The sequence below is a fragment of the Ambystoma mexicanum genome, chromosome 14 (genome assembly GCF_040938575.1).
Source record: "Ambystoma mexicanum isolate Mex_15411 chromosome 14, UKY_AmexF1_1, whole genome shotgun sequence".
NCBI classification, from domain to species: domain Eukaryota; kingdom Metazoa; phylum Chordata; class Amphibia; order Caudata; family Ambystomatidae; genus Ambystoma; species Ambystoma mexicanum.
The window spans coordinates 616392525-616419340 of NC_090940.1; the positions used below are offsets into that span (position 1 = coordinate 616392525).

General features: G+C 48.8%; 2 protein-coding genes across 7 annotated transcripts in view; both read right to left on the bottom strand.

The window, feature by feature from the left end:
* Positions 1 to 26816, bottom strand: part of IFT43 (intraflagellar transport 43) — a 580365-nt gene that overhangs the window by 516938 nt on the left and 36611 nt on the right. The window lies entirely within an intron of this gene.
* TTLL5 (tubulin tyrosine ligase like 5) overlaps positions 1 to 26816 on the bottom strand; it is a 769178-nt gene that overhangs the window by 154342 nt on the left and 588020 nt on the right. For all 5 annotated transcript variants that reach the window (XM_069638032.1, XM_069638034.1, XM_069638033.1 and 2 more), the window contains one exon: positions 15221 to 15372. In XM_069638032.1, the coding sequence (XP_069494133.1) occupies positions 15221 to 15372 (152 nt within the window). The remainder of the gene's footprint in view (positions 1 to 15220; positions 15373 to 26816) is intronic.

Here is a 26816-nt window from a genome sequence, read left to right on the forward strand (position 1 = left end):
TTCAGCCCTACTTGGAAAGAACATGTTGACCACTTAGGATATGTTTTGCAGGCTCTTGAGCAGGCCCATCTGACCATAAAGGCTAGTAAATGTCAAATTGGTCAGAGTAAAGTGGTCTAACTTGGACATGAGGTTGGAGGACGTGAAATCAGGCCATTGCCTACTAAAGTACAAGCTGTACAAAACGGGACCACCCCTACTACTGAAACCCAAGTGAGTGCCTGCCTAGGCCTCACTGGATACTATAGGAACTTCATTGAGAACTATGGGACTATGGCGTCTCCCTTGAATGTGATCTCCTCTCCCAAATTCCCTAAAAAGGTCAGGTGGAATGAGGAGTGCACTCAAGCATTTGAAGGCCTAAAGAAAGCCCTTTGTCAAGCTCCAGTTCTAAGAGCTCCTGACTATAACCAAACCTTCATTGTGCAGACAGATGCTTCAAATACAGGTATAGGTGCAGTCCTTAGTCAACTGGATGAGAAAGGTAGGGAGCACCCAATTTGCTTCATCAGCAGGAAGCTGAAGGAACTAGAAACAAGGTGGGCAACCATTGAGTGTGAATGCTTTACTATTGTGTGGTCATTGAAGAAGTTTAGACCATACTTGTATGGATCTACTTTTGTGATTCAAACTGACCACCAACCCTTGAGATGGTTGATGCAAATGAAAGGGGAAAACCCAAAATTACTGAGCTGGTCAATCAGCCTGCAAGGGTTTGATTTTACCATTCAACACAGTTCAGGGTGTCACCACCAAAATGCTGATGTCTCTCCAGGATGTTTGATCGACTGGAGTAAGGAGATTCATCCAGGAGTGGATTAAATCCTCCTGTCCCTTAGTCTGGGGGAGGGGGTGGAAGACAAGTGTTAGTGAGAATTCTCAATATGTGCTAATTTCCCTTACCTTTTGAGACCACCAGCAACTTTGCTGGATTTCTAGGATTTGCTTTTTTACCTGGCAAGAGTGTGAGCCTTTTTTTCCCACTCTTTCATGTATTTTGAGGTTTGTTTTACTTTTGTGTTCTTTGGTCATGGAGTTTTTAACACACTCCGTCGCATCATCTTTTTCTGTGTGTCACACAGCACCTTCAGTGCAGAGGCACAGGGGTGTCTTTCAGACTCCCCAAGGTTTAAACACCTTCTCTGGGACTGACTACAGTCTCCCAGAGCATGTAAAGTTAAATTGATTTTACTAGTCTCTTTAAATGTACTTACCCAGCACACACTATCTTCCTATAGAGTGCTGAGGGGTTACCTAGCTTCCCCTAAGTCAAAACACTCATGTAACAGTAACATTGTACCCTTTCCTACTTTAAATGGCTGGTGGCAGTGGTTTAGATCAAACTACCATGATTTTTCCTGACTGCTAACAACGGTAGCTAAAAATCGGGTCAGCCATGTTTTTCAATATGGCGCCCAAGACCTATCTGTAAAAACAGTCTCCGGTCATCTTTTTTCGCCATTTCTTTTAGGAAAGGTCCTTCTTGTGTTTGTCTCTTCACGCCAAACCAGGTTTGGTCCCTTTGTTCGTTGGCCTTTGGCAGGCTTCAGTGCTGAAGCCCTCCTCTGGCGAGTGTCTGGAGTGGACAGGATGGGAGGGAGGTGCCCGAACCCCCTGTGCTTAGTCTCCTAGGAGACCTGAATGCACTATGGCGTGATTGGCCAGCTGGCTGTGCGGCAAGGACAGCCACCCTGCTGTGTGAGTGACAGCCAGGCTGGAATGAATGGGGGAAAACTGTTTAAAAGCAGGTCTCTGGAACTTGGAAAGCAGAGTCGACCACTGGAACAAAAGAACCAAAGAGGGGAAGAAGGAAGAGACTGATGCAACTCCTGGATGACCGGTGAAGCCCTGCTGCAGGTCCGAATTGCCTGAAACTCCGACGACAGAGAAGCCCTTCAAGGTTAACTTCTTCCCTTGAGTTTGGTGGGAACAACCAACTCGCAAGCCACCTGGACACCGTCCTATTATGGTCGAATTTTCATCAGAGTGCTGTTGAAAACCGGATAGCCAGAGGGAAGGAAACCAGCTCATGGACTAAACCGAGGTCTTGCTACAGCTTTTGGCCTCTTCCCTGGGCAGTGCAGGAACCTCCCAACGTCCTCCTTCTTGTCCCCACGACTGAAGCTCAGAAACAGCGCGATCTGCTCGAACTGCCAGGAACAACTGCCTCAGCTACAGCTTTCTTCATTGACAAGGTACTGTGCAAACACCGTCCAGAAATCGTTTCGGCCAGCGAGGAAGTGCGTGAAACTTTCCTCAACTACGAAGGCTTGTCCTTCCCTTAACATTCGTCAAACTTTTCGCCTAGCCAAATCCTTTAAAAACCTGTGGAAAAGACTTAACCATTACTTACCAGAACTGTGCTATCCTACACAAAAGACTCTGAACCATTGACTTTGGCCCAGGCCTATTGAGAAGAATTGCTGGTTGTATTTAACTGAAACCCTTTGCCCTGCCTATGAATGTATTTGCGCTGTCTATTCTTATAACCTTGTCTTGTCCCTCCTTTATTAAGTATCTGAAGTGCCATTTTGCTCCCACTTCATTTTGGAGCGAAACTTGTTCATCTACTTACCGGTTGGATTTTTGTGGTGTATTAGTGTGCAATATTGAGCTGCTTGTGCTAGTGTAATGTTTTCTAACTGACTGAGTAAATAAATGTATATTCTTTTACCAAGAAACCTTGAGTAAGTGTTTACTTGAATCACTGTATTGGTTGGTCCTTTTTGTAACTTGTTCTACTGCTCACTTAAACTCTTGAGAGAAGTCTGGCTGCTCAGCCATCGCTACCACTTTACTGTGTAGTACAGGCTTGTACAAAAGGTGAAATTGTGCTTACACTTGTAGTCCTAATTGTCTGTAGTGTTCCCAAAGGGTACTGCAGGTGATTCTGCCTGACAACGACATCCTGGTCGGTTCAGGTTTGCTTCGGCGACGGGGTTCTGCCCTGCTGGTCAATAGCGACGCTGTCCTCCGCTACCGTGTGCCTGGGAATGGCCTCTGTAAGCTTCCTGAGTCGTGGATCTGGAAGGCTGACATGATATGATATATGATATGGCATTCATAACGCGCCTATACACAAGTGTTTCAAGGTGCGACGAGGCAAGGGAGGGGGAACAGAGGGAAGACAGACAACGATCCTACTAGGCCAGGCGTCATTCAGATCGCGCAAGTGCATGGGAAGGGGAAGGAGGAGAAGTGCGGGGGGAAAGTGGAGAGGACAGTGCAGTACATGGGATAAGACAATGAATAAACAATAAGTAAAAATACGGCAGAAGGTGGCAAGTGAAAGGGTAAGTAGAGCCGTCCGGTGTCGAGTGCTGCAGGTGGGACCGTAGGGATACAGAAAACAATCACCAAGTGAGGGGGGTGCCAGGGAGGCAGTTCAGGAGTGTGACTGGCGGGGGAGGGGACCTGGGACTGAGATTAGAGGGTGGCCAGGTAACCATTGCAGTTTCAGTGTCAGCCAGGAGATCAGCAAGGGAGAGGAGGAGAAAAAGCAGACGTAAAGAGAAAGGTTTTGAGGTGCTTCCAGAACCGAAGATGATTCTCCTCAAGTTTCAGGGAGGCAGGGAGGCTGTTCCAGAGGGACGCCCCAGCCGAAGAAAGAGATCTATCACCAACTCGTTGCTTGGAGAAGCGACTGACCATGAGGGAATTGGAGGTAGTTGAGCGAAGAGCTTGAGAAGGAAGGTATAGAGAGTTGAAGGTATTGAGGCCCCATGCCCCAGAAGGCCTTGTGGACGATGCAGAGGGTTTTGAACGTAATCCTCGCAGCCACTGCAGAGATTTCAGTCATGGAGAGATATGATCCCTTGGCTTGAGGCCAAGGACAAGTCTTTCAGTCCTGTTCTGGATAAGTTGCAGAGGGCGGAGAGTAGAAGCAGGCAGATTTAGAAAGAGGCTGTTGCAATTGTCCAGCCTGGAGAGAACCAGAGCTCTGGAGACAGTGAGCTTCTGGGGAAAGGAAGAATACCTCTGAGGAGGTGCAGCTGGTAGTGTGACTTCTTAGAGACGTCAGAGATGCGAGGAGAATGTAGAGTTGAAGATGACCCCGAGATTTTTAGCCTAATGCCTGATGGTAAGACGAGGAAAAACCTTTTCCAAGAGCAGATTGACTTTCCTCTGGAGGAGCGAAAAGAAGAGTGGTGCTGCTCGAGGGTGCCCAGGGAACAGGCCGTCTCCGTATCCGCCTTGATGGCCTGGAGGGACTAGTCAATGACATTCCCAAATAGGTTATCTCAGTAGAAGGGCATGTCCAGTATCTTCGCTTGGACCACCTGGCGGAAATTAGTGGTCTTCATCCAGCCATGGCGACAAAGGCATACACCGTTCCCCATCTGCCAGAAACCTGTGTCGGCAATGTCGAATCCCACTGTGATGGCGTGATCAGACGTTACCTCCCCTCTCTTGGGGCCCTTACTGTCGTACCCGGCTAGGATCGCCAGTGCATTTGCCGCCTTGATAGTGGACGGCGCAGTGTAACTCACATTCCTTCCCATGTCATCCATCCTCTTTTCCTAGCTGTCTGGAGGGACCGACGACGACAGGTTGGCAGACCTTATCACAGCGGCCGCCGAAACCACCTAATCTGGCAATGGTTGTGACCTCAGGCACTTGGGTGCAGAGTCCGGTACCCCATACTTCTTTTCCAGCCTCTCCCATTTGGCTGGAGCTGTGCAAGGGTTCTTCATGAGCGCCAGTCCCTCTTCCCAAACGTCACCCAGAAGAGGTGCTGCCATGATCGGCTTTCTCTTGTCCTCACCTCTCTGGTACAGGAAGCCCTCCTTCTTAGTTTCCTTGGGCACCAGCAGGACTAGCTCGGAGGCTCTAGGGATCATAGAATGGAACGATCCCACTTCATCCCGTGGAGACACCCTATGTGGGGCATCCATATGTGGAGATTCACGATCCGCTGCGATGATATCCTCGTCGTCGTCGTGGACGGATCCGTCCCCGTGTCTGCTGGGGGAGAAGGCACCCGACGTGCTGGTGGACGCTGAAATGGGGACATCAGATGATGCTTCCTCTTCCTCATTGGAGGATGAATTGGGGACCTGGGCAACCACAGCTACCGGAGCTGGAGGGATCCTCAGCTGTATCTCTGACACCAGGGTGTGTAGAGTCGACAGAAATCCAAGGATATGTCCCTTGGCTGAGATTTTTCGTTTCACTTTCGGACACGTCTCAAAGGAAAATAATCATACACTCGCCGGTAACCAGCAGACGCGTGAAACTTTGGCGTGATTTCCCTCGGACTTAAAGACACAGAAAGAAACAGAGAAACTTTTCTCCCGCGAATATGATGGACGAGGACTGCTAAGGACCATTGTGGCTTAACACGCCCTGCGTTTTCTCTTTCACAACCAAGACGATAAAAAATACAGAGACCACAGAATCCACAACGGCGGTCTCCTCCTCCGTCTATATTAATAGAGATCGAGATACAAATCTGGGAAGTAATACCAACATGTGAGACCCTCTCGCCAACGGCTCCTCTACTTAAACTACAGCCATCAAGATAATACGATCACTTCCGCGGTCACTCTTCGGGATTCAAACATGCAAGGAACAGGCACCTTGAAGTTGTGAGTGTCTATTAAGGCCTTTATGATTTTAAACAAATGAAGAAGATGTTTCCATCTTCCTCAATAGTGATTTAAACCTATGAAGAGTATAATATATCTCTTAACTGAATTGAAATTTCAAAAACTTGAAGTTTGAATATGTCAATCGTGTTTCCAAAGGGTGGAAATGTATACTCCACGCTCTAGTCTCTGATTCGACTTTTTACAATTATTAAGTAGGTTGAGAACCAAAATAGTTCTGAACATTCTACAAGTATTTGATACAAGTTCATTACATCTATATTGTTTTTCCTGTCCTGAAGACGGCTACACTAGCAAAGACAGACATTTGGTGATATTGCCTGATCGCTTATTTGCCATTAGCCGAAAAAATGTCGACCATCACTACAGCTTGAGATTTCTAAAAAGCCTCCTTTTGACAGAGTGTTGTCCTTTGAATGGTATTGCTCTGCTTTCTTTTGTGAAAAGGACTTTGCTATGCAAGTACACATATGCATTTGGTAATCCCACTTTAAAAATGTTTTAATGAAATGTATCAGACTGAGGTCGGTACATTTAATTTTGAAATAATCTTGTAAGATTATTTCAGTTTAAGTCCTGTTATTTATTGAAAATTGAATAAAACTAAAAATGTTTTACTGTATTTCCTAAAAATCGTGGTTCATTATGCTGGTTTAACATTTGTGTTTGTTTTTGGTACTGGGAATATATTCTCAAAGCATAGGTTATTTTTGAACCTATTTTTCATTATTTGACGTTAACTCAAAGCTACACTTACCTTATGATTTCGCAGTCAAGGGACAGGGTAATTGCCATCGTTGTGTTTTCTTTTCTTGTCCTTGGCTGAGATGGCAGAACAAGAAAACGAGGCCCTGCTCCGTCGTCGCCACCGACTTCCACGTCCTTGTTGACCATGTGTAAGGACTCCTGGTCTTCGTTGTCCGTGGACGAGACCTCTGTGGTTTGGGCCACAGCCTGGAAGGGTTGTTTCAGGGCCTCCTCGCCCCCCTTCCTTGAACCAGAACCTGAGCTGGTTTCCTCCCTTCTGGCGTGCCAGCAGACTTTGCCAAAGTCACTGCGGCTGTGTTGCGCCTTGGGGGTAGGGACAACTTGGCTGCAGGGGTTGCCTTCGCAGGGTCAGCGCCCTTAGCTGCAGCAGCTTCCAACTCTGTTGCCGACGATATCTTAGCCTGCGCCACTTGGGCCTGCTTGGGCTGTTCGGCCTTCTTCTCCTCTGTCCGCTGCTTCTTGGACTTCTTACGAAGTTTAGCTAGGGTAGATGACTTCCTTTTTGAGGAGGAGCTTGGGACCCGCTTCTGCAGTGAACCCGGTGGATTCGGACTTGCGGATTCTTAGCCCCCCATGGATGAGGCGCACTCACAGGACTTAGAAGGCTGCTCCTCGGACCGGCCGGTCCTGGCTGAGGCATGACCCTGCTTGCTGCATGGGCCAGAGGCCTTAGCGTTGAGCCATGCCGGCAGTCTACTGTGCCTGTCCCTTGTAGTTTTCTTGGAGAACCCGAGGCAAATTTCGCACTCCACCTCCTTGTGGTCTGGGTGCAGGCAGTAGAGGCATTGTAGGTGCTTGTCCTTTATGAACACGTTCCGTAGCCGCATTTAGTGCAGGGCTTGAAGAGGGACCGTCCCTCCTTTTCCTTTGTCATGGTCGGAGGGCGCGAAGAAGCCTGGTGGCCTTCCTACAATCTTCGATGATCTTCGCCCTTGAGGGGCGCTGAAATTCACTGACAACGGATCCCGGCTGTCGGCAGATGGAGAAGAGAGCACACAGGCTCTTTAGAATACAAAAATTCAACTTTTTTTGTCGAAAACCGCACAAAAAACATCCAAATAGCTCGGAGAGCAAAGTCTGGACTCTGAACACTGAAGCGTACGGTAAAAATCTGAAGATGGCTACCAGAGGAGGGACTTAAGGAGAGGGCTGTCATTGGATGGAGGCAATATGACCCACGGGACAATGAGTGGTTTAAAGGAGAAATACAGTTTTATAAGTGAAAGAGAAACGGTTTTTCTTTTACCGAGGATTCCCAGCCTGACGACGGGGAATATTAATGAGCATGTGAATCCATGCCAGACCCCATGCTGGAGAATACACCGGAAACAAAATCATTACCTTTGCTCGAGACTGACAATGTCATGAGTTTATATGGCGCTGCAAAGTGGACTAACGCTTCTAAGCGCTGTAACGGGTAGCACCCGCTGTAATGGTACTCAAAGAGTGATGGGCTGATTCGGCCCCTCCTTCTTGAAATACAATGTGCAATTAGATATATGCAGTGCTCAAAGTGGGCCGGGCCCTGCCGGGGTGGGACTGAGCCGGGGCCCTGCCGGGGCCCACGTCCTACCGCAACAGTGGCAGGATGCATTATCCCGTTGCGGCCGCGACGGGAGATGCGCCTGCAATTAAGTAAGGCAAGCTGACAGAAGTGGCAGCAAGCCACAGCGACGCTGTGACTGGCTGCCACTTCCGTCAGTCATAGTAACTGCATCTGGTGACGCCTCACGCGAGAGGTCACCAGAGGCAGTTACTGTCCCTTTGTTTCCCCAGGTCGCCGAGGCATCTTTAACCCTCGGCGAACCCGGAGATTCCTCGACATATTTCGAGGTTTATAAAAGATGGCTTTGAAAGTACACATTTCAAACCATCTTTTATAAAGCTTTGCCGACGGACAAAGCTTTATAAAAGATGGCTTGAATTGTGTACTTTCAAAGCCATCTTTTATAAACCTGAAATGTTTAAAAAAGATGGCCTGAAAACTAGGCAAACCGTAGGGTATGCATACAAATATATATAAATCTTATATATTTGTGTGCGTACCTTACTATGGTTTGTGTACTTTGCAAGCCATCTTTTATAAACGTAGAAATATGTTACATATTTCTATGTTTAGAAAAGATGGCTTGCATAGTACACAAAGCATAGTAAGGTACGCACACAAATATATAACATTTATATATATTTGTGTGTATACCCTACGATTTGTGTACTTTTTAGGCCACGCCCCTCCCACAAGCCACACCCCCAAATGAGCCCCCCCCCTCGATTTCTTACCCCACTTAAAGCCCTGGATATATGGATAGGTAAGTGGCAAAATGTGTACACACGCTCACACACACGTGCATGTTTTGCATATATGCTTTTGAGATACTGAGGGTTATATGCAAACGTCAACAAATTAGGTTATTGTGATAAAATGTTGTCAAAACGTTCTCCGCTGTCTTTTCTTCGCCATTTTTAGCATTGTGCCTGTTCAATGTATGTAGCAGAAGGCATTATGATACTGTCTTCCTATCACACTCTATTGAGTTCAATAAGTGCATAACTAACGTATGTTTATGCAGTTCACAATGCCTTTCCTAATCCGAGCGATGCACACACACACATCTACGTATATTTTGATTGACGTATTTGTAAACAGAATAACGAACACAGACGAGTGCCTGCTTAAGTCCGCATGCATGTTTTCATTACTATATGTATTCAAGTGCATGGAAACCACTCCTTTCATTTAACATTTCTTTAACACCACATAGAGCAGTTATTTCAAAGCCCACAATGCATGTGATAAATACCCTTCGCCACACACACATTAACGTATTTGCTGTTGTCATTTTATTCACAACTGCCCACTCAGCAGCAGAAACCTTTATCATGTGTGCACATGGGCAGGTATGTACTGCAGCGCCGAAACATGCTGGTGCCGAAACATCCGTGCGCCGAACAGGTCGCGCCGAAATAGGGTGTACGGCCCTTGCGGCCCTCAGTTTAACAGTGGCCCAGTGCGCCGTACCACGTGTCCATTTCGGGCCTGCCTTCTTCCCGAGAGTCGCGTGCTTGCACTGGTTCCGAGGGGCTTGCATGTGCAGGTGCCTGGACCCCGCAGTTCCACGCGGAGTGTGGCCCGAGGCGGCCGCCAGCTCTCCCCCATTTGTTAGCACCTCGGCTGGACCTGTCAGGGGGGCCGCAGCAGAGCCCCGTTTCCCGCCAGGAGTCGGGACTGAGTGCCCGGAACCCCAGCCAGACATGCTGAACTGGTTCCCAGGGAAGCCTTTGGAGTGAAGAGGCGGTGAGGGCTGTTCAAAGGAGGCCCGCGGGCTTTGAAGTCGCCTTTCAGCCTCTGCCAGCTATGGCGCTCGGCCTGCACATTTCTGGGCTGTGCGTGTGGGGCTGGGGGCCAGGCCCGGGAATGATTAGGGCGTGGGGGCCTTGTCGAGGAAGTATAAAAAGATATGAAACGCCAGCTCCCCACCTACTCCAGCCACACAAACACGTTCTTTCTGTCCTGGATTAGAGTTCACGTGGTTTCCTGGACCCCTCCCAGTATAGCACTCCCACTGCCTCACAGACACCCCTCGAGGTTTCCTGGCATTTCACCCTTCACCTTGCACCTTTTCCAGAACCCCAATTTATTGTGGGATCTGTTATTTCAGCAGCAACCTCAGACCCCCCCCCCCAAACTCTGCATCATCTTTAGTGCCAATACCCCCCAACCCCCATCAAAAAAGGTTTTTGACTCCATCAACACCACCCCCACTATCTTTAACTCCCATTGCGGTACCATCACAGAACCCCTGCAAAGCCCGCCACATAATCCTCTTGTAGACCACCCTGCCCCCCCACCCAAAAATCACCATCCAGCAGAACCTTACCCCAGCTGCGTGATGCTCTCCTCCACAAACGAACCGGAGAGCCTCTCTCAAACCAGCAGCCCAGTCTACTCTCTAACCCAGACCAAAAGATGGACAAACCAGCAGACCATGAAAGAGCCTGCCCCAAAAACGACCACACGCTTCAGCATCAAATGAACCATAGAGCCCCTCTCAAACCAGCAGCCCAGCCTACTCTCTAACCCAGCCCAAAAGCTGAACAAACCAGCAGACCATGAAAGAGCCTTCCCCAAATACTACCACGCGCTTCCGCAGAGCCTCTCTCAAACCAGCAGCCCAGCCTACTCTCTAACCCAGACCAAAAGATGGACAAACCAGCAGACCATGAAAGAGCCTGCCCCAAACACTACCATGCGCTTCCACAGAGCCGCTCTCAAACCAGCAGCCCAGCCTACTCTCTAACCCAGACCAAAAGATGGACAAACCAGCAGACCATGAAAGAGCCTGCCCCAAACACTACCATGCGCTTCCACAGAGCCGCTCTCAAACCAGCAGCCCAGCCTACTCTCTAACCCAGACCAAAAGATGAACAAACCAGCAGACCATGAAATAGCCTGCCCCAAATACTACCACGTGCTTCAGCATCAAATGAACTAGAGAGCCTCTCTCAAACCAGCAGCTCAGCCTACTCTCTAACCCAGCCCAACAGCTGAACAAACCAGCAGACCATGAAAGAGCCTGCCCCAAACACTACCACGTGCTTCAGCAGCAAACTGGAGGGCCTCTCTCAAACAACCATCCCAGCATACCCTCTAGTCCAGCCCAAAAGCTGAACAAACCAGCAGACCGTGAAAGAGCCTGCCCCAAATACTACCACATGCTTCAGCAGCAAACCGGAGCCTCTCTCAAACCAGCAGCCCAGCCTACCCTCTAGCCCAGCCCAAAAGCTGAACAAACCAGCAGACCATGAAAGAGCCTTTCCCCAAATACTACCACGTGCTTCAGCAGCAAACGAACCAGAGAGCCTTTCTCAAACCAGCAGCTCATCCTACCCTCTAGCCCAGCCCAAAAGCTGAACAAACCAGCAGACCATGAAAGAGCCTTCCCCAAATACTACCAAGTGCTTCAGCAGCAAACGAACCGGAGCATCTCTCAAACCAGCAGCCCAGCCTACTCTCTAACCCAGCCCAAAAGATGAACAAAGCAGCACACCATCAAAGCCTGCCCCAAACACTACCACGTGCTTCAGCAGAAAACAATACTTAAGTCTCACTGAAATCCGTATTAGCTGCTGCTCTACCATGCCCAATCACTATACAATGGGCCTCATTACAGCAGTAAATCCACAGAAATACCGCCAAATTAAATTACGGTTACTGCCACTTTGTCCTGTGGCGTTACCACGGTTATGGTAATACCCCATTTATGGGGACATAGAACTCAATGGGGAACTTTGGTGGATTTACAGCATGCAGAATAACTGCATGATAAATCAGCTGATTTTTGGAGGCAACGTGGAGGATTTACTTCCTGCAGCAAGCTGGAGGTGTGTCTTCCATTTTCCCTCTAAACATCGGCTTATTTACTGCACAGTAATTCGGCCAGCGGTAAAACCGCCAAAAAGAATACTGTCACTTTTTTACAGCACTACCAAACTTGGAATGAGGCCCAATATCTTCTAGGTGTGTCATAGCACTCCTTTATAAACATTACCAAACCACACCTAGTTAATATCTCATAGGTATTGTATGGCACCAACTGGACTATGGGTCAACAATAGCTCCGGGGTAGCTACTGGTGGAAAGCTAACCAGGCTCATCTAGGCTGCCAACACGAGCTAAATAGCCCCCAGCAATTTCAAACCCTGTTCCTTAGCCACTATGTAACAAGGTCAGACAAGCACTGAGTGGACAGTCAGCCGTTTGTGGCTTTTGGGCATGGGTCCAGGGTATGACGGCTGTGGCCAAGCAGACCATCTCCAGGTGGATTTTAACATGCACCAGGATTTCCTATGAGGTAGAGCACAAGTCTCCTCCAGAGGTGTTCATGGCTCATTCAAGGTGAAGGGTCCCAGTTCAGGAAATATGCCAGCTGGCACTTTACCGACTGTGCACAATATTTGTGCAAATATTGATGCTGCCAGTAGACCATCCAAAGCGCCTTTGTCCAATATGTCCACCAGCGGGCCAGCCATCGAGACTCCAGAATCATCTAGTCCTACAACAGACCAATCACAGATCCCATGAAGATACAGCATTGCTATAAAGCCATCCCCTTTCCACAGCGTTATCTGCCCTTGCATCAGACCGGATACAGGGTTCCTCAAACCCTCCACCACCCACTCATACAGCAGATCAACTACTAAACCCAAACCGCTACACTATCACCTGTTCCAACTAACCAAAGATCTTTCCTTCCCAATCGCAGCCAGTATTTACTTCCAGAAGGCTGCTTGTATGGCGCTGTCCCCTATATGCAGTGCTTCGACATCGGAATCCATCACACGTCTTATCCTTCAGCATAGCTCTACTGCCAGACACTAGTAGTGGCATGCAGTGCTTCGACATCGGACTCCTTCACGTGTCTTGTCCTTCAGCAGAGCTCTACTGCCAGACACTAATAGTGGCATGCAGTGCTTCGACATCGGACTCCTTCACACGTCTTATCCTTCAGCAGAGCTCTACTGCCAGACACTAGTAGTGGCATGCAGTTCTTCGACATCAGACTCCTTCACGCGTCCTGTCCTCCGGCATGGCTCTACTGCCAGACACTAATAGTGGCATGCAGTGCTTCGACATCGGACTCTTTCACGCGACTTATCCTTCAGCAGAGCTCTACTGCCAGACACTAGTAGTGGCATGCAGTGCTTCGACATCGGACTCCTTCACACGTCTTGTCCTTCAGCAAAGCTCTACTTCCAGACACTAGTAGTGGCATGCAGTGCATCGACATCGGACTCCTTCACGCGTCTTGTCCTTCAGCAGAGCTCTACTGCAAGACACTAGTAGTGGCATGCAGTGCTTCGACATCGGACTCCTTCACGCGTCTTATCCTCCAGCATGGCTCTACTGCCAGACACTAGTAGTGGCATGCAGTGCTTCGACATCGGACTCCTTCACGCGTCTTGTCCTTCAGCAGAGCTCTACTGCCAGACACTAGTAGTGGCATGCAGTGCTTCGACATCGGACTCCTTCACGCGTCTTGTCCTTCAGCAGAGCTCTACTGGCAGACACTAGTAGTGGCATGCAGTGCTTCGACATCGGACTCCTTCACACGTCTTGTCCTTCAGCATAGCTCTACTCTGAGACATTGGTAGTTGATTACAGCTGGGGATGGGGATTCAGGGGTATGTTTTGGCAAAGATAACACAAGTTGGGCACCCTTGATTATTTTTGTGGGAAGGGTACTATGGTTGGTGTGCATTCACTTTGGTTTTCTCTGAATTAGGGTTTGGATGGGAATGGTTTTGCAAGAACAGTATTAGTTGAGATGCGCCAATTCGAATCGAGGGAGTTGATTTGGCATGGGGGCATTGTTGAGGCCTGGTAGTTCACAATGGCTGTGACGCACTACCTTGTTGATACCTTTTGATTACGGGTAGCTGGATTCAGATATAGTGGGGGCGATTTGATTTGTGTTGTGCAGAGTTGCATGGGTCTACTTAGGGATGCTTGGTCGAGGTTTCAATGGGAGCAATTAGGGTTGGGTTGGGTTATGTGGAGTAGATGGGAATATTTATGAGAACAGGGCAGGGAGCCTTGGTCAATAACTCATGTGGGCGGAAGGTGAAAGGTTCAATGAGGGGCTGGAGGTGGAGATGGGGAGGATGGATGATCCAATGAGAGAACAGATGACAGCTGGTGGGTCTTCGCAAGCTCTGAATTCCATCGGACCAAAGGAGGGGAGTGCAGCTAGACTTAACCAGAAGGAACTATTCTCTCCATTGCAACAAGACTCTCCTAAACCCATCCTCATCAGAAAATATTAAAACTCTGTGAAAGGGCTTCTATCGAAAGATGAATGTTTGCTACAAAGTTCGGAAGATAAGAAATTGAGGATAACCATACTTTCCTTATGGCGTCTCAGGTCCAGGGTATTTTACAGACTTTGGTGCCAACAACCAAAAGTGATTCGCAAGCATTGAGTTGTCTTCAACACTTAGTCAGGGTGTGCTTAATATTTTAGGTTAACCACTGCACTTCAACCGGAGACTTGGTAAATATTCCTCCAGATGTTGGTATTTTGTACACTCTACTCTATTATTTTACTAATTATATTTGGTTTCCATCATAGTTACCTGTACAGAATGGTTGGTAGCTGCTTAAAGAAGAAGCAGAACTTGGAATACTTGCATTACTGGTCCTGTGTCTGTAATGGAACTTTCTCAAATGGTGATCACACTTAATAAACACTGTGGAAATAGGTCTTGCCTTCTGGACCAATCGAAAAATGCCAATAACAAGCCCCATTTGAACTGAAAAAGTGAAGAAAGCTAAGTGGACGAGGAAGCCATTTGTGCTATTTATAAGTAAACAGATATTTGTGCGAGTTTTCCTGTCTGCAGGCGAGTCTGCAGAAGCGGGGATCTACACACCTGGTTCCTACTGGCACTGAGAGACAGTCACACATGGGTAGACAGCCCAAAAAAACGAATTGTCCACAGTTCAGAAAACCATGGATTCAAATTTTGTGGCCACTGCTAATGTTTTGGACTACAAATCCCATGATCCTTTACCACCGACTATGCTAGATAAGACATGAGTTGAAGTTCAAAATATTTGCAGGTGGACTTAATGAGTTGAATGGAGGCTGCTTATCTGACAGCCAAGATCAGTAAGTGAATGTTGTGATTCTCATGAGTTGAAGGTTTGAGACGGCAACTACTTGGAAGGCAACGTGGGAGAGTGGAAGGACTATTGATACCTACCTACCTCACTCCACTGCCCCCCTGCCCCCACATGCACCTTCTGAAGAGCAAAAAGTGTCCGATCCGTGCCCCCTTCATACCGGAATCTTGGCGGTGTGTGCGTAGCGTTCTCCTGTGTGTCTGGGTGCAAGACACGCACGGGTCCTCCAGCGGTGCCTGCAGGGCGATGGGCTGCCATGCACGAACTGCTGAACCTGCTTAAAGCACCGCTCGCCAGGTTCATGTTGGTCAACTGAATTGGAGAGAAATGGGGGGAAACATCAGGCACACCGTTTATCTAAAGAAAAAAACTCAGCCACAAAACACAAATACTAAACTCGTTCCTTCCTTAAATATGCTACATTTGGGTCATAGTTCATGAGAATTTACAAAAGCCTATTTCATAACCAGTTCCTTCAATTTTGGAAATATTTATAAATGTTCTACCGTACACCACCACCAACTTTCAGGCCAACTATCCCAAAAAATCCCTTTAGGCTTTCATCAAAAGCAAAACCAAAGGATCCAAGGATACAGAAAAAGGTTTCTTCCCATCTTGCTCCTTTCAACAAGATTTCATGAGTCAATCCTTCATGGAACATTTGGTGGTGCCAGTTCTTGGAACGGAGCACGCTGGGGCCGCTGTTAAGAAACACCCGTTCCCTTAAGACTCAGGAAGCTATGCATCATTGGCAAATCTCCCATTAGTCTTCAAACTACTTGAGTAGACTGCCAGACTACACTAGACAAACTTCTAGATGGCCATCTTCTATCTCTGAATCTGCACAGATCCTGTCTCGGATATTGGTGGCAGACTGCCCTGATTGGGGTCTGGAGAGATGATATAAGGATGATGGCCAGGCAGAGGATCTTTCCACCCTGCAGCACTTCCTGACGGAATTTATAAGGTATGGTTGCTCGGTTTCTGAACATCTGAAGCTAAAGCATTGACTGGAAGAGCCCTGCAAGGTTCCCAGAGACTTACACATACTGTGCAATCTACATATCACGGGGGCAACACCGAGGGGAGCAGGGAGCTATTTGGCTCCTGCCTGTAGCTTAGAAGAACCTGCTAAGGTTGACACCAAAAGTTACCAGGAGCTACGTCCGACTCCCCAGCCCGACTAGTGATATAAGCACACCTTTGTAACATTAACTCTGTTTGGGAATGTGTATAAAGGAGCATTAGGACACATTAGAAGACATTTTACTCCTAATAGGTCTTACGTAATTGACAGAAAGTTAAAGTTTGCGTCTCAGATTTGCAACTCGCTATGCACTACCTCCTATCCAAGAGGTAGCATCTGCTATTGGGTGATGCCTAACAGCCAGTTGCTGCTTTGGGCTTCTGTTCACAAACACTATATTTTGGATCATGTGTATGGTCCCCCTCTGATGTTTAATCTCCTGGTCAGCTGTGATAGCCAGGCTTCATGTGGCCCATACCAACATGGCGTTAATCTCAATTTCCGCACAACCCTGAATTATCACAGAGCAATTCATGTAAATTTCAAGTTTGTTGCAATTCACTGCCTCAAAAACAGAGGTTAGGAGTGTAGTTTTCCAAGGCAAGCTTTCTCAGCCACAGTGAGAATAGAGACAGCATTTAGCCTCTGCAATAAACAGTGGCACATATACTAAAGTAGACTTGACCTCTTATCCCATCGGCCGAAAGACATACTGCAATGGACACCACCATTATCTCCTGGCTGGGCAATTATTAGGCTATTTATTGAGCACAGACCTAGCTTAAGGAAACAAGAGAGACTATGGCAATAGCCCTTTGGCAACCTTTATTTCTTTAAATCTTGTAATAGTCATTTAATAGCACTGTGACAATCATTTGGATTTAACGAAAGAGGAACCAAAACATAATAGTACGATTGTAACAAACTACAACAAAAGGAACAAGTTACTTACCTGTAACTGTTGTTCTCCAGCATGGGTCTGGCATGGATTCACATGCTCATGAATATTCCCCGTCGTCACGCTGGGAATCCTCAGTAAAGAAAAAATCAGTATCAGTTTAGTTTCTGATCTGTCTTTCTCAGTAGAAACCAATCACTGATCTCTGGGTCATACTGCCCCCAGCCAATGACTGCCCTCTTCCTAAGCCCCGCCTCTGGCAGCCATCTTCAGATTTGGTAGCACGCAAAGTGGCAGTATGACCAAGTGAAGAGCCGTAGAGGGGCATGAGGGAGGGTTCGCATGTGAATCCATGCCAGACCCATGCTGGAGAACAACAGTTACAGGTAAGTAACTTGTTCCTTCTCCAGCATGGGGTCTGGCATGGATTCACATGCTCATGAATATAAGAATACATAGCAGTACACATGCACAACCACGGGAGGTGGCAACGCTAAACATTAAGCATTACATAAAACTCAACATTAAGCATCTTTTACCTCCTCACCAGGCTCACCTTAAGCGAACAGGTTGCGCAGCACTGCCTGGCCGACTCTGGACTCCTCCCTGGAATCCCGGTCGATGCAGTAGAATCTCGTGAAGGTGTGCGTCGACCTCCACGTAGTAGCCCTGCAGATGTCCAGCAGGGGCACACCAGACAAGAACGCCGTGGTAGCAGCAATCGCTCTGGTCGAGTGGGCTGTCGGACGGCCGGCAACAGTCGGTTTGCCAACCAATGACAATGCACGATGCAGCCGGAGAGCCATCTGGAAATGGAAGTCTTCGAGAGAGCCTTCCCTTGGTTCACAGGTCCAAAGTTCACAAACAGCTGTGATGTCATCCGAAAACTCTTTGTTCGGTCCACATAGAACTTCAGCGCTCTAGCCACATCCAGCGAGTGCAAAGTCCTCTCGGCCGGAGAAGAAGGCGACGGGAAGAAAACAGGTAACACCAAGGGCTCGTTGAGGTGGAAGTCCGACGGCACCTTGGGCATAAACGAGGGGTGCATCCTCAGCACCACCCTCGTGTCATGAAAAGTTAAATATGGAGGCTTGCAGGATAGGGCCTGGATCCCTCCCACTCGCCGTGCGGAGGTGATGGTCACAAGAAACGCAGTCTTCCACGACAGGAATTTCAGCAGGGCCGAATGCAGGGGCTCGAAGGGCGCCCCCATGAGCCCGGTCAGAATCCACGTTGAGTTCCCACGCCGGGGCAGGGGCCTTCACCGGTGAGAACGATCGGAACAGTCCCTCCATGAATTCCTTCACCAGGCGATGGGACCACAAGGACGCCTGTCCTGTGGTTCTGGTGTATCGGGAGATCGCAGCCAGATGTATCTTGATGGAGGCGTGAGCCAGACCAGCCTTGGCCAGCAACAGTAGGTATGGCAGCAATTGAGGGGCCGTAATCCGTAGAGGGTTAATCTTCTAAACCTCTTCCACTTATGTCCGTAGAACTTGAGAGTTGAGGACGCCCTGGGTTTTGCAAGGACCTCTCTGCAGTCAGCCGGGATATCGTACCCTCCGAACTCTAGCGCTGCAGGAGCCAGGCCTGCAAGTTCAGCGACTCCGGGTCGTGATGAAGTATGGCGCCTCTTTCTCTGGAGAGAAGATCCGTGTCCGTCGGCAGCTTGACTGGTGGGGACGTTGACAAGTCCAGAAAGTCCGGGAACCAGATCTGCCTCGGCCACGCCGGTGCGACCAGGATCATCCTGCACCGGGACCTCTTGAGCTGGTTGACGAGTCGGAGCTGCAACGGCAACGGAGGGAACGCATAAAGGAACAGGCCTTCCCAGGGGAACGAGAAAGCATCGCCCATGCTCTTCGACTGGGGAAACCTGCTGGCGAATCTCTGGCACTTGGAGTTCGTCGCCGTCGCGAACAGGTCGATCTGGGGTTTTCCCCATCGTCGGAAGAGTCGGTCCACTTGATCCTGACGTAGTTCCCACTCGTGGCACGAGCGCAGCTCCCTGCTGAGTGAGTCGGCGATGGTGTTTTTTATCCCTGCCAGATGAAAAGGCACCAGAAACATCCCTTGGGAGACGGCCCAATGCCACAGATCCTGGACTTCCTTGGAGAGGGCTGGGGATCTGGTTCCTCCCTGCTTCCAGATGTAGAACATTGTGGTGGTGTTGTCGGTGAAAATTCTCACCACCTTGCCCTTGAGGGACGGGAGAAAGGACCTTAGGGCCCATAAACCTGCACGGAGCTCCAGGATATTGATGTGGAGCTTCTTCTCCTCCGAGAGCCAAAGGCCTCTTGCGTGAAGATCTCCTGTGTGTGCTCCCCACCCTTCCAGGGAGGCATCCGTCGTCACCGTTATCTGGTGGGATGGGGTCTGAAAATCTGTGCCCGCCGTCAGATGAGTGCGGGTGTCCCACCACAGGATCGCTCGTCGGAAGGTCTCGTCGAGCGGAATCCCATCCTCGAAGCTGCCCGTCGCTTGGATCCAGCGGGAGTCGAGGAACTCTTGCAGAGGGCGCATCCGAAGCCTGCACAGGCGCACGAGATATACATCATCCCGAGGAGGGACTTGATGGACCTCACCCTGGCCACGTCTGTGGCCAGCAGGCGCTGCACCTTGCCCAGGATGGCCTTCGTCCTTTATTCCGACGGTGAGGCCAGGCACGCCACTGTGTTGAGCTTTGCTCCCAGAAACAGTGAGACTTGCGACAGGACCAGGTGGGATTTGGGAAAGTTGATGGAGAATCCCAGGTCCGTGAGCAGCTGGACGGTCTTTGCTGTGTGATCCACGGCGAGCTCCCTTGTCCCTGCTCGGATGAGCCAGTCGACCAGGTAGGGGTAGACGTGGATCCCCTGCAGGCGCAGCTGCGCCGCCACCGGTGCGAGGCACTTGGTTAACACCCTGGGTGCCGACTTCAATCCGAACGGGAGGGACTTGAACTGGTAGTGCCGTCCTTGGACCACGAACCTGAGGAACTTTCGGTGACCTTTCAGAATGGAGATGTGGATGTACGCATCCTCCAAATCCAACGACGACAGGAAATCGCCCTCCTCCAGTTGCCCCAGCATGTGCTGGAGGGTGACCATCCGGAACTTCTGTGCCTTGATGTACTTGTTCAGCCGTCGCAGGTCCAGGATGGGGCGCCATCCTCCTGTCTTCTTTTTTAATAGGAAGTACCTGTAACGCTCACCTGATTCCCACAGAGGCGCCGACCTGTTCTGGACTGCTACAACTTCTTCCACGGTAAAGCGTAGTGCTTGGAAGATGGACTGGACTGGACCCCCAAACCTCGTCTGTCTGGCCCGTAGAATAATCCTTCTGTAGATGGGAAAAGGGAGTTAACTGTCTGCTAGATTGTGTGTGAGATTCCCCCCTTTTTCCCTTTCTCACCCTCCTCGAACCCTAGCTGTGCCTTCCGCAGACTCTCACCTTAATTTCTGTATGGACGAGCTCTCCATCCTGCTTCTGATACAGGGGCGCGTAGATTTCCAGTTACTTCACTGGATCTCGGATTTGGCGAGGGTTCGATGTCTGCTTGCCTTTACCAAAATGCTGCCGTAAGTATATAGTTCAAAAGATCATGTCTTATTTGTCCCTTGGCCTTTGTTTAGGGACTAGGTGAGGAATCCGTGTGGAGGAATGGATTCACCGAGGTAAGCTCAGGTGAGTACTTTTAATGAAGGTGTGCCGTAGTGGTTTGCTCCGACACCTTAATGAGTGTGTCTTATCTCCCCATAGGGGCCGGGGTACGGAAAAGCCAGAAAAGCCGCTCCGACTCGAAAAGGGAACTGAGGTCCCAACAAAATTCAGGTAAGACTTAAGGTGAGTAATCTGTCATTTTGCAATTAGTTCGTTGCTCACCTTGTTTTGTCCTTTTTCTCCGTAGGTCTTGAATGCGACCGATGTCGCCTATGGGCGCTGAAAAGGTTGCCGGCGCCACGTGAAGGTAAGTGGAAGCGGCGCGGCAGCGTGAGAAACGGAGCGCTTCTAACTATTGTCTTTCTTTTCCGTAGGTGCTGGGATGCGGCCGATGTCGCCTATGACCGCTGAAGAGCTAGACTGCGCCACGTGAAGGTAAGTGGAAGCGGCGCTGCAGCGAGCGATGAGATGCGTTTCTAACCCTTGACTTTCTTTTGCAGGATCGACGGAGTGAAGAATCCGGATGCTGGATGAAGGTAGGTAATGTCCTAATGCTCGTCTTTCTCTCCTTGTAGGGGTTCCAGGTGCTGGCGGGCGTGGCAGGAGCCAGGATGCAGGAGCCGACTCGGTGAGCGTCCTGCTGCAGATGCAGAATAACGCGAAGCACGTGTGGCCATCCGGGCGTGGTTTAAATAGCCTTGGAAGAGCTTCAGGTGGGTGTTCTTCCACTGGCCCCACCCGAGTAAGAAAAGAGTTCCTGAAAGAAAATAGTTCCTCCCAGCCTTAGTTGGCTTGGAGCTTCAGACAGCATGGTCTGCCTCGGGTGAGTATGCAGCATGGTCTGCCTCAGGTGAGTTCACCCAAGCATTACCATATGTTCTGCCATGATGAGCCTGGCGCCTATTGCGCCAGGACAGATGCCTTTTATGAGCCTGGCGCCAAAGGCGCCAGGACAAGGCCCAAAGAGCTCCTATAGGGGTTTGCTGGGTCCTGCTTGGTGAGTATGAAGTCTGCTTCAGGGGACGCTGGGCCTGACCTGGCTCCTCGGGAGCAGGCATCATGACAGCACTCCTCCCTAAAGGCCCCTCCCAAGGTTGTTTTCCCCGGGGTTTTGGTTTGTCTGGGAAGGTCCGGTGACATTTTTTAATTAACCGAGGAGCATGTACATGGTCATGGGGTTCCCATGACCTCTCTTGAAGCCCGTAACCCTTCCAATCGATTAGATAGAAAAGCCTTGATCTTATCATTTTAGAATCTAAAATGTTCTTCACCTCGAACTCAGGTTCTCCCTCCACTTGAATGGGTTCTGGAGGCTTGATTAGTCTGGTTCCAGGTTGCACAGGTTTCAAAAGTGACACATGAAAAACAGGATGTATTCGCATATGAGCTGGTAAATCCAGTTTAACGGCCACAGGATTGATTATGGCCGTAATGGAATATGGTCCCAGGTATTTGGGATTAAAAGTTCGAGGTCCTTTGAGTGATAAGTATCTGGTAGCCAGCCAGACTTGGTCCCCAATCTGGTACAGAGGTGCCTCACTTCGATGCCGATCAGCACTTTTCTTGTATCTTTTCTTGGCTTGCTGTAAATGTTCAATTGCTTCTTTGAAGGCTTTGGTAATTGCGGTATGCAGCTGGTCTCCAATGCGGGTGTTCCGAGATCATGAGGTGGATCCAGGTCAGAGGTTCGAGGGAGAAGCCCATATAAGGTGTAAAAAGGACTTTGCCCAGTTCCAGAGTGCACAGAATTATTATATGCATATTCAGCTATCCAAAGAATGTCTTTCCAGTTACTTTCAGATTGTTGCAGCATACAACGTAAATATTGTTCGAGAGTCTGGTTCGTTCTTTCTGTTTGACCATCGGTCTGGGGGTGATGACTGGTTGATAGTCTTACATTGATTTGTGCCAATTGACAACATCTACGCCAAAAGTGGAAAATAAATTGGCTTCCTCGATCTGAAATCAGCACAGACGGAAATCCGTGTAACCTGACAACATTTTCAAGGAATTCTTTAGCTAGAACCGAAGCTGAAGGTAAACCTTTTAATGGAATGAAGTGTTCCATCTTGGAGAATGAATCCACAATAACAAGAATAGTGTTATATCCTGAACAGGGGGGTAAGTCCGTAATAAAATCCAATGACAGGATGTGCCAGGGCGATGGTGGAATGTCTAACGGTTGAAGAAGACCGGCTGGTCTTTTCTTTTGGCCTTTATTTTGGGCGCACACACCACAGCACATCACAAATGATTTTACATCTTTTCGCCAAGAAGGCCACCAGAATTGTCTTTTCACCTTTTCCTCAGTTTTGGCAATGCCGGGGTGTCCCTCTATTAGTGTATCGTGATAACAAGAAACAACTAGCTTTTGTAAATCCGTGTGTGGAAGAAATAATCGTCCTCGGAAATAAGGTAAATCGTTATCTATAGTAAAATCAGATCCCTTTTGAACCCAGTCCTGCAAGTCTGTTGGGTCCAGGAGTTGTTTAACTCTAGTTTGGATATTTTCTAGCGATTGTGAAGAAGTCATACCTAAGATCCTCTGTTCGGGAATTATCGGCACAGGCTCTGAGTTAGTGACCGTGTCCCCCATTCCAATTCGGGATAGAGCATCCGCTTTGCCATTCTTACAGCCAGGACGGTAGGTGATTATGAAATCAAATTCAGCAAAAAACAGAGCCCAACGGAGCTGTTGAGATGACTGAGCCTTGGCGGTTTTCAAGTACTGTAAATTCTGATGGTCGGTGATCACCGTGATGGTATGTCTTGCGCCAAGGAGATAATATCGCCAGGCCTTAAAAGCAGATTTAATCGCTAACAGTTCTTTGTCTGTGATGGCGTAGTTAATCTCGGGAGCCGAGAATTTTCTGGACCAGAACGCAACGGGTTGCAGTTGGTTAGTCTCTGGGTCCCTTTGAGAAAGGACAGCTCCCATAGCTAGACTGGATGTGTCGGTTTCGATGATATAAGGGAGATCCGGGCGCGGGTGTTTCAATACGGGTGCTGAAGTAAATTTAGCTTTTAGTTCTTGAAAGGCTTGCTCAGCTTCTTTAGACCATTCAAAACGTTTATTTTTTCTTAAGAGTGCAGTGATGGGTTGAACCACCCGTGAAAACTCCGGAATGAACCTGCGATAAAAATTGGCAAAGCCAAGCATGCTTTGAACACCTTTTACAGAGCTGGGTGATGGCCATTTGAGGATAGCATCCACTTTTCGCGAGTCCATGTGGACTCCTTTAGGTGTCAGGATAAAACCTAGAAATTCGACTTCCGTGACATGGAAAACACATTTTTCAAGTTTAGCAAATAGTTTGTGTTGGGACTGCCCTGACATGGTTTCGATGATCAGATTCTGAAGAGGAGTATACAAGAATGTCATCGATGTATACGATAACACAAACATCAATGAGTTCCCTGAGGACATCGTTCATGAAATATTGCAAGGCAGACGGTGCATTGCACAGTCCAAAAGGCATAACTTGGTACTCGAACAACCCATATTTAGTGCGGAAGACAGTTTTCCATTCATCGCCTTCTTTGATTCGCACTAGATGGTAAGCCCCCCGGAGATCTAGCTTGGTGTATATGCAGGCATCTTTCACTTGGTCAAGGAGTTCAGGGATCAAAGGCAAAGGGTATCTGTTTTTGACAGTTATCTGGTTCAGTGCACGGTAGTCTATACAAGTTCTGAGATCGCCTTCTTTTTTTGGTACGAAGAATAAAGCCGAGGATGCAGGAGACTTAGACGGGCGAATAAAACCATTGGCTAAGTACTGGTCGAGATATTGTCGTAAATGAAGATTCTCGGGCTTGGTGAGGGCATAGATCCTGCTGCAAGGGGGTGTTGCACCGGGTAGTAGATCTATCTGGCAATCGTATGACCTGTGGGGTGGTAGAGTATTGGCCTGTTCTTTTTGGAAGATGTCTTGAAACTCTTGGTACTCTGGCGGTATTTGCAAACTGACAGGAGTTACGGTAGCTAGGCCAATGCTTGTATTTCGTGGATAGCAGGTTTGTACACACTCTGGAAAGGTTATCCTCTTTGCTCGCCAATCAATTTGAGGATTGTGTGTTTCCAACCAAGGGATTCCTAGAATTACCTGAAATTGCGGAGCCTTGATTACGTCAAACACCATTGCCTCCCGATGCCCGTCTTGACCCAGCAATGTCACTTCCGTGGTGGAGTGAGTTACCGGCCCAGAGGCGATTTCGGTTCCATCCACAGTGGTGATGACATCTTTATTGGTTTTAGGGCAAAGAGGGAGGTTCATCCTAGAAGCCAATTCACGATCCACGTAGTTTCCTATAGCCCCACTATCGATGTATGCCTTAATTGCATGCAACCGTTCAGGCTGCTTTGGATTTACGAGGACCATTGGCATGGTGAAGTGCGAGGTCAAAGAGTTGGTTTTTAAGCTCGGCAAGCGGACCTCTACGCTTGTCGGGCGTGGTCGTTTCCCGGCTCAGATTCTACAAGATCTTTATCTGTGGCTCCTACCGCCTTTTTGGGCGGTTTTACAGGGCAGTCTCGTAAGAAGTGTCCTGAAGTTCCACAGTAGAGGCACAATTGCATTTGCCGTCTTCTTTCACGCTCCCTTTGGGTCAAAGGTCCCTTGACTACTCCAATCTGCATAGGTTCAGTAGCATCGACACCCTTGGGGTGAACCTGGGCTTTGGCAAAAACCTGGGTTTCAAACCTGGACCGATCTGCTTTTCTGTTTTGAAGCCTGTGATCCAGTTGGACCACTAAGCCAATATAGTCCGAGCAGTCCTGGGGTGGATTTACGCCCTGGGCCAAGACATCTTTAAGTTCTCCACGTAGACCTCGATGGAATAACGTAATTCTCTTATCCTCGGGCCAACTTGTTTCCACAACTAACCTATTGAAGGTAGCAATGTAAGCTAAGAGGTCCAGATTACCCTGTCGTAGAGATAGGAGTTTGTTGTCCAGGGCCTGTCCCTGAGAATGCCTCGCAAAAAGTCTTTCTATACTTGTCTGGAAGGCTTGAAAGTTCTGAAGGATCGGGTCGTCTTGAGTAACCAATGGGATTGACCAATCAGCTGCGCTGCCGCTGAGATAAGAAAGTACAAAGGCTACCTTGGTTTGGTCATTCGGGAAGGCCCCAGGTCTGCAGAGGAAATGCAATCGGCACTGAATCATAAACACTGCGAATCTTTTGGGATCTCCAGCAAAACGTTCAGGCGAGGCCAGTGGCACGTTTCCAGGTAGATTGATTTGCACTGGATTAGTTGACGCCACGGGGGTGAAACTACCCCCTGAACTTGGTAGAGGAGTTTGACCAGCTTGACTCTGCAACAGCTGGTGGGCAAGATCATCAGTTCGTTCCTTTGACACAATTAACTCCCTCCTGAGGGCATTCGTCTCCTGGCGAGCGGAATTAACTTTGGCCCGTAATTCCCCTAATAGCTGGGCCAGCTGGTCTGTCTCGGAAGTTTCCATGGCGCCTGGGTAGGAAGTTATTGGTAGGCTTTGCGTTCTGTAACTCTCACCTGATTCCCACGGAGGCGCCGACCCGTTCTGGACTGCTACAACTTCTTCCACGGTAAAGCGTAGTGCTTGGAAGATGGACTGGACCCCCAAACCTCGTCTGTCTGGCCCGTAGAATAATCCTTCTGTAGATGGGAAAAGGGAGTTAACTGTCTGCTAGATTGTGTGTGAGATTCCCCCCTTTTTCCCTTTCTCACCCTCCTCGAACCCTAGCTGTGCCTTCCGCAGACTCTCACCTTAATTTCTGTATGGACGAGCTCTCCATCCTGCTTCTGACGCAGGGGCGCGTAGATTTCCAGTTACTTCACTGGATCTCGGATTTGGCGAGGGTTCGATGTCTGCTTGCCTTTACCAAAATGCTGCCGTAAGTATATAGTTCAAAAGATCAAGTCTTATTTGTCCCTTGGCCTTTGTTTAGGGACTAGGTGAGGAATCTGTGTGGAGGAATGGATTCGCCGAGGTAAGCTCAGGTGAGTACTTTTAATGAAGGTGTGCCGTAGTGGTTTGCTCCGACACCTTAATGAGTGTGTCTTATTTCCCCATAGGGGCCGGGGTACGGAAAAGCCAGAAAAGCCGCTCCGACCCGAAAAGGGAACTGAGGACCCAACAAAATTCAGGTAAGACTTAGTAATCTGTCCTTTTGCAATTAGTTGGTTGCTCACCTTGTTTTGTCCTTT